The 6,341-nt window shown below is 41.3% G+C and overlaps 1 protein-coding gene across 1 annotated transcript; it reads right to left on the bottom strand.

Annotated features, from left to right (window-relative positions):
- Window positions 1–2,285: 2,285 nt before the first annotated feature.
- On the bottom strand, window positions 2,286–6,062 carry LOC133227666 (histone H3.3C-like). The gene is made up of 2 exons (XM_061382440.1): window positions 5,645–6,062; window positions 2,286–2,539 (listed from the first exon to the last, which is right to left on the bottom strand). The coding sequence occupies exons 1-2, from the start codon at window positions 5,945–5,947 to the stop codon at window positions 2,432–2,434; spliced, it is 411 nt and encodes a 136-aa protein (XP_061238424.1). The 5' UTR covers window positions 5,948–6,062; the 3' UTR covers window positions 2,286–2,431.
- Between the last annotated feature and the right edge of the window lie 279 nt (window positions 6,063–6,341).

Below are 6,341 nucleotides of genomic sequence, written 5' to 3'. Positions count from 1 at the left end.
GCTTCCTGACCTGCATACAGATTTCTCAAGAGGCAGATCAGGTGGTCTGGTATTCCCATCTCTTTCAGAATTTCCCACAGTTGATTGTGATCCACACAGTCAAAGGCTTTGGCATAGTCAATAAAGCAGAAATAGATGTTTTTCTGGAACTCTCTTGCTTTTGCCATGATCCAGCAGATGTTGGCAATTTGATCTCTGATTCCTCTGCCTTTTCTAAAACCAGCTTGAACATCAGGAAGTTCACGGTTCACATATTGCTGAAGCCTGGCTTGGAGACTTTTGAGCATTACTTTACTAGCGTGTGAGATGAGTGCAATTGTGTGGTAGTTTGAGCATTCTTTGGCATGGCCTTTCTTTGGGATTGGAATGAAAACTGATCTTTTCCAGTCCTGTGGCCACTGCTGAGTTTTCCAAATTTGCTGGCATATTGAGTGCAGCACTTTCACAGCATCATCTTTCAGGATTTGAAGTAGCTCAATTGGAATTCCATCACCTCCACTAGTTTTGTTCATAGTGATGCTTTCTAAAGCCCACTTGACTTCACATTCCAGGATGTCTGGCCTTAGGTGAGTGATCACACCATCGTGATTATCTGGGTCATGAAGATCTTTTTTGTACAGTTCTTCTGTGTATTCTTGCCATCTCTTCTTAATATCTTCTGTTTCTGTTAGGTCCATACCATTTCTGTCCTTTATCGAGCTCATCTTTGCATGAAGTGTTCTCTTGGTATCTCTGGTTTTCTTGGAGAGATCCCTAGTCTTTCCCATTCTGTTGTTTTCCTCTATTTCTTTGCATTGATCGCTGAGGAAGGCTTTCTTATCTCTTCTAGCTATTCTTTGGAACTCTGCATTCAGATGTTTATATCTTTCCTTTTCTCCTTTGCTTTTCACTTCTCTTCTTTTCACAGCTATTTGTAAGGCCTCCCCAGACAGCCATTTTGCTTTTTTGCATTTCTTTTCTATGGGAATGGTCTTGATCCCTGTCTCCTGTACAATGTCACAAACCTCATTCCATAGTTCATCAGGCACTCTATCTATCAGATCTAGGCCCTTAAATCTATTTCTCACTTCCACTGTATAGTCATAAGGGATTTGATTTAGGTCATACCTGAATGGTCTAGTGGTTTTCCCTACTTTCTTCAATTTAAGCTTAGGATAAAACAAACTTGGTCTCACACTGAGGTAGGAGGTAGTTGTGCCCCTGGATTGAGTAACTGGAATTCGTCAAGTGGAGTGAACTGGAGTTTTGTTTCCTCTGATACCTCAAGGACAAAGTTAATGGCAGGAGCTGAGCTCTGCTGGAGCAAAGAGATGAGATGACCACATCTATCACTCCTGAGGTTAAGGAGATGTCCAAGACTGCACAAATACTTCCTCTGTTGAGACTTTTCCCAGAACTATTCATATGGCTAGTAACCTCACCTATGCTGTGCTATGCTTAGTTGCTCAGTCATGTCTGAGTCTTTGTGACCCCATGGACTATATAGCCTGCCAGGCTCCTCTGTCCTTGGGGATTCTGCAGGTAAGAATACTAGAGTAGGTTGCCATGCCCTCCTCCAGGGGATCTTCCCAACCCAGGGATCAAACCCAGGTCTCCCACATTCCAGGCAGATTCTTTACCATCTGAGCCACCAGGGAAGCCCAATAATACTGGAATGGGTAGCCTCTCTCTTCTCCAGGGGATCTTCCCTACCCAGGAATCGAACCAGGATTTCCTCCATTGCAGGCGGATTCTTTACCAGCTGAGCTACCAGGGAAGCCCCAGTAACCTCACCTACTTGACGTCTGTTTTTTAAGTTATTTATTTATTTAGTTTTGGCTGTGCCGGGTCTTCGTTGCTGCGAGGGCTCTTTTCCAGCTGTGGCAAGTGGAGGCTACTGTCTAGTTGTGGCACACGGGCTCCTCATTGGGGCGGCTTCTCTTGTTGTGGAGCACAGACTCGAGAGCACAGGCTCAACAGCTGTGGCACATGAGCTTACTTGCTCTGTGGCATGTGGGGCCTTCCCGGATCAGGGATCAAACCCATGTCTCCTGCATTGGCAGGTGGATTCCTTACCACTGAGCCACCAGGGAAGTCTATGTCTATTTTTAAATGTAAAGTTTTTACTGATTCAACCCGGACTTTACTTTTTAGTGTTTCAATTTTCTAATAATAGCAAATTCAATTTCCTGCTTTATTCTTCCCTGTCACACTTATTCCTCACTAATGTAATCTGCTTTCATTATTTATTAACCATCTGCTTCCTCTCCACTCCCATTAGAACATAAATACCAGAGAGACAGGGATTCCTGTTTATTTTTTATTTTTCTCTTTGTGTTTTGAGACAGTGCTTGTTTCACAGTAAACTTGGGGATGTGAATGAGCACTTCCACCAGAGGCTCAGGGCTACTCCAGCGGCGTCCCAGAGCTCTTCTCAGGCCCCGTTCTCATCTTACATGGGTTGTGGCTGTCTCCTTTTTCCTTCAAGCCATGGAAAGCTCTTATTCTGGGAGTACATTCTTGCCAGATTACTGTGCTGCTTGGACTCAAGGAATACAACCTGTTGAGTGGAAAGAAAATAGATTAAAAAAATAATCAAGAAACTTCATCTAAGCCAGTAATCACTTAAGAAATCTTACTGAATGTTACAGTATGAGGCTGCTTTAGTAGTGCCCACTAGCCACAAGGGCTTCCTAGGTGGCACACTGGTAAAGAATCCACCTGCCAATGCAGGAAATGCAAGAGATGCAGGTTCAATCCCTGGGTACAGGAAGATCCCCTGGAGTAGGACATGGCAACCCGCTCCAGTATTCTTGCCTGAAAAATTCCCTGGATGGAGGAGCCTGCTGGGCTACGGTTCATGGGGGCGCAAAGAGACGGACTTGACTAAGCACACACACACACACAAGCACATACTGAATCACAAGCCCTAAGAAAGAGCCTGAAGAAAGTAATGCAAAAGAAGAGCAGAGTCCAATCTGAATACAGCTTTTCACTTTGCAAGGTCTTGACCTTTTCTCATTTCAGTAGCTCAATATCACCTAAATGACAACCCTTCTAGGCAGCTGCACAGCTTCTCTATCCTTAAAGTAAAACACAATGAAATAAAATCATACAAAGCCACCTTAAATTTTTAACATAGGAAATGAACTATTTGACCATGCAAAAAGCCAAAACCAGGTCATCCCTCAGAAAAATGTTTGTATTTTGTAATATCAATCAGCAAATACAAAAGAGTGATCAAAGACAGCATTATCATTTTATAATAGTAACCTAATTATTGATGGCATAACTTGCTTAAAAATTACCTATTAGAAGACAAATAACTTTTAGTCTACATTTTAAATTTCATTTTATTTTATATTTGGGTAAACTATTTTTTATCATAGCTTCAAATTTTACAAAGAAATAAAATTTAAAAATCAGTATTTACAAAAGTGTGTTATAGCCATTTCAGTATCATGTCAATATCTAATTATTGATGAGATAATCTTATGTTGTCAGTTAATGCTTACATTTTAATAAATAATTACATCTATAAATAGGATTTCCCTGATGGTGCAGTGAATAAGAATTCACTTGCCAATGCATGGGACATGGGTTCGATCCTAATCTGGGAAGATTCCACATGCCTCAGAGCAACTAAGCCCCTGAACCACAACTACTGAGCCTGCACCCTCCAGAGCCTGTGCTTCAAAACAAGAGAAGCCATCACAATTAGGAGCCTGCACACTGCAACGAAGAGTAGCCCCTGCTCGCTGAAACTAGAGAAAGCCCATGCAAAGCAATGAAGACCCCAAAATAAATAAATTAATTAAATACATACACAAAATGTTAGTGATTGTGTGATTGTACTTGTAACAACAACCAAAATGATGTAAATAATAGTAAAAATTTCTTAATACATCTACTATGCTGAGGAAATATTGAGCCAAATAACTAAAAAAAAAAACAACTTATATTAGTTCCAGCTATAAATGTGTATTAACAGTTACATTAACTATGTTGAGGAACATTAGTATGTTTTCAGAACTGGAACTAAAAGTCTTTTCCCTTAATTTTTCCTATGATAAAATCGTAGTAGTTTTTGCAGCAAAACAAAACATTAGTTTATGGTATCATTTTAAAAAATCTATTTATTTCCATAAAATTAAATTTAAAAAATCAGCAAATACTGTGAAAGGATTAGATATAAGAGGCTGTTGGTCCACTTATAAGATGGTTTATTTTTAATGTTAGCTTCTGTATGGTTTTATACATATAATAATATTTAAGCATATTTTGTGTATAAATAAGTAAAAGTAAAGGTCATATTGGAGAAGGCAATCGCACCTCACTCCAGTACTCTTGCAGGGAAAATCCCATGGGCGGAGAAGCCTGGTAGGCTGCAGTCCATGGGGTTGCTGAGGGTCGGACACGACTGAGCGACTTCACTTTCACTTTTCACTTTCATGCATTGGAGAAGGAAATGGCAACCCACTCCAGTGTTCTTGCCTGGAGAATCCCAGGGACGGCGGAGCCTGGTGGGCTGCCATCTATGGGGTCGCACAGAGTCGGACACGACTGAAGCGACTTAGCAGCAGCAGCAGCAGCTTCCAAAGAACACCCAGGACTGATCTCCTTCAGAATGGACTGGTTGGTGTGAATAGCTCGGCTTGTATTATATTCTAGGGCCCTTATAAATCAATCCCCCCATCAGTGTTTGCATTATCACCTAGAGGGTTAGTTAACATGTGGTACAATGAGGACTGATAGAAGGTATAATGTGCAAAGCACTTGAACTATGTAGGAAAACAGGTGCAGTCTAGTTAGGAGAAAACCAACTGTACTCTGAATCCCACACATCTTAATGGCAAGACTCCCCCCACATGTCAATGTGAAACACTTAATTTTAAAACAGGTGCAGTCTAGTTAGGAGAAAACCAACTGTACTCTGAATCCCACACATCTTAATGGCAAGACTCCCCCCACATGTCAATGTGAAACACTTAATTTTAAAATGTTGACTCTACAATATACAAAATAGCTATTATAAATGTGTATAGTGTATTCTATAGCTGCGAGGTTTACTTTTTTTTTTTTTTTTTTAAGGAAACTGCAAGTTATGCTGTGGTTAAGACTTATCTTCATCCCTTGAAAAAGCCCACATTCTATCACAGTGATGTATGGTCAGACTTAACAGCCCCAACTGTTAAAAACACTTGGATCAAGTCATAATCACTTTTACTGCAAAAGGACCCAGTATAGATTTATCAATTCTAGTACCATAATAATTACCCAACAAGCCCTTAACCTACAGAAAACATGCATCATGAGAAGCAAGAAATATCACTCGTCCCTTCTGCATATTAACAACTTGTCTTTTCTGAGCAACAACGCTCATATTAGCTGAGGTCTGTGAAGGGCCACTTTTCCCATCATCCTGAGTGAAAGATGGAACAACTTAAGTACAAACGCAACATATTATAAACAATTTCCTACCAAAAAAGTCACAAATTAAGCCAAAGTATTTTACAGAATTTACAAAACACCATAAAAACTGTTTTCACTGAAAGCTCCCCTCCTGCCCCCTCCCCTATCCAGCGAGCCAACTGGATGTCTTTGGGGCGTGATGGTGAAACTCCAAATGGATCGCGCACAGATTAGTATCTTCAGGCAAACCCACCAGGTACGCTTCGCTAGCCTCCTGCAGCGTACGGATGGCGGCACTCTGGAACTTCAAGTCGGTTTTGAAATCCTGGGCGATCTCCCTCACCAACCTCTGGAAAGGCAGCTTCCGAATCAGAAAATGGGTGGATTTCTGGTAAGGACGGATTTCTCGGAGGGCAACGGTCCCGGGCCTGTAGCGATGAGGTTTTGTCATCCCGCTGGTAGAGGGGGCGCTTTTCCCGGCCGCTTCGATGACCAGCTGTTTGCGGGGCACTTTCCCACCCGTGGATTTATAAGCTGTCCTCTTGGTCCGGGCCATTTTCTTTGAGACCGCTGCCCAAGTCTTAGGCCACTTCTTCGAATGCGGCGCCGCGTCTGCTGCCCAACGGAGAGCCGAGCGAAGCGCGGAACCCCCTCCAACGAACAACCAAACCGCTTTACCGGGGTGTTCTTCCTAAATAAATACTCTAGCCTTACCCTGATGGACTGGCAGTTTTTTAAAGATTAGACAAAACAAAAATCTTGAAGAGTATGAAATAATTTAGAAAAACTATGTATTCATAAATAGTGGATTAGGCTTAAAATACAGTTATTGATAAAATTTTCTAAGACAGGTATCACTGAATGCCATTTGGGCATACCTTTTATGTGTAAAATACATTTCATCAATACATTTTATCTGTCACTTCAGTAAATAACAAAATAATAAAATA

The sequence above is a fragment of the Bos javanicus genome, chromosome 16 (genome assembly GCF_032452875.1).
Source record: "Bos javanicus breed banteng chromosome 16, ARS-OSU_banteng_1.0, whole genome shotgun sequence".
NCBI classification, from domain to species: Eukaryota; Metazoa; Chordata; class Mammalia; order Artiodactyla; family Bovidae; genus Bos; species Bos javanicus.
The sequence above is the reverse complement of the archived record's forward strand: the minus strand, read 5'-3'. Positions and strand labels throughout refer to the sequence as shown.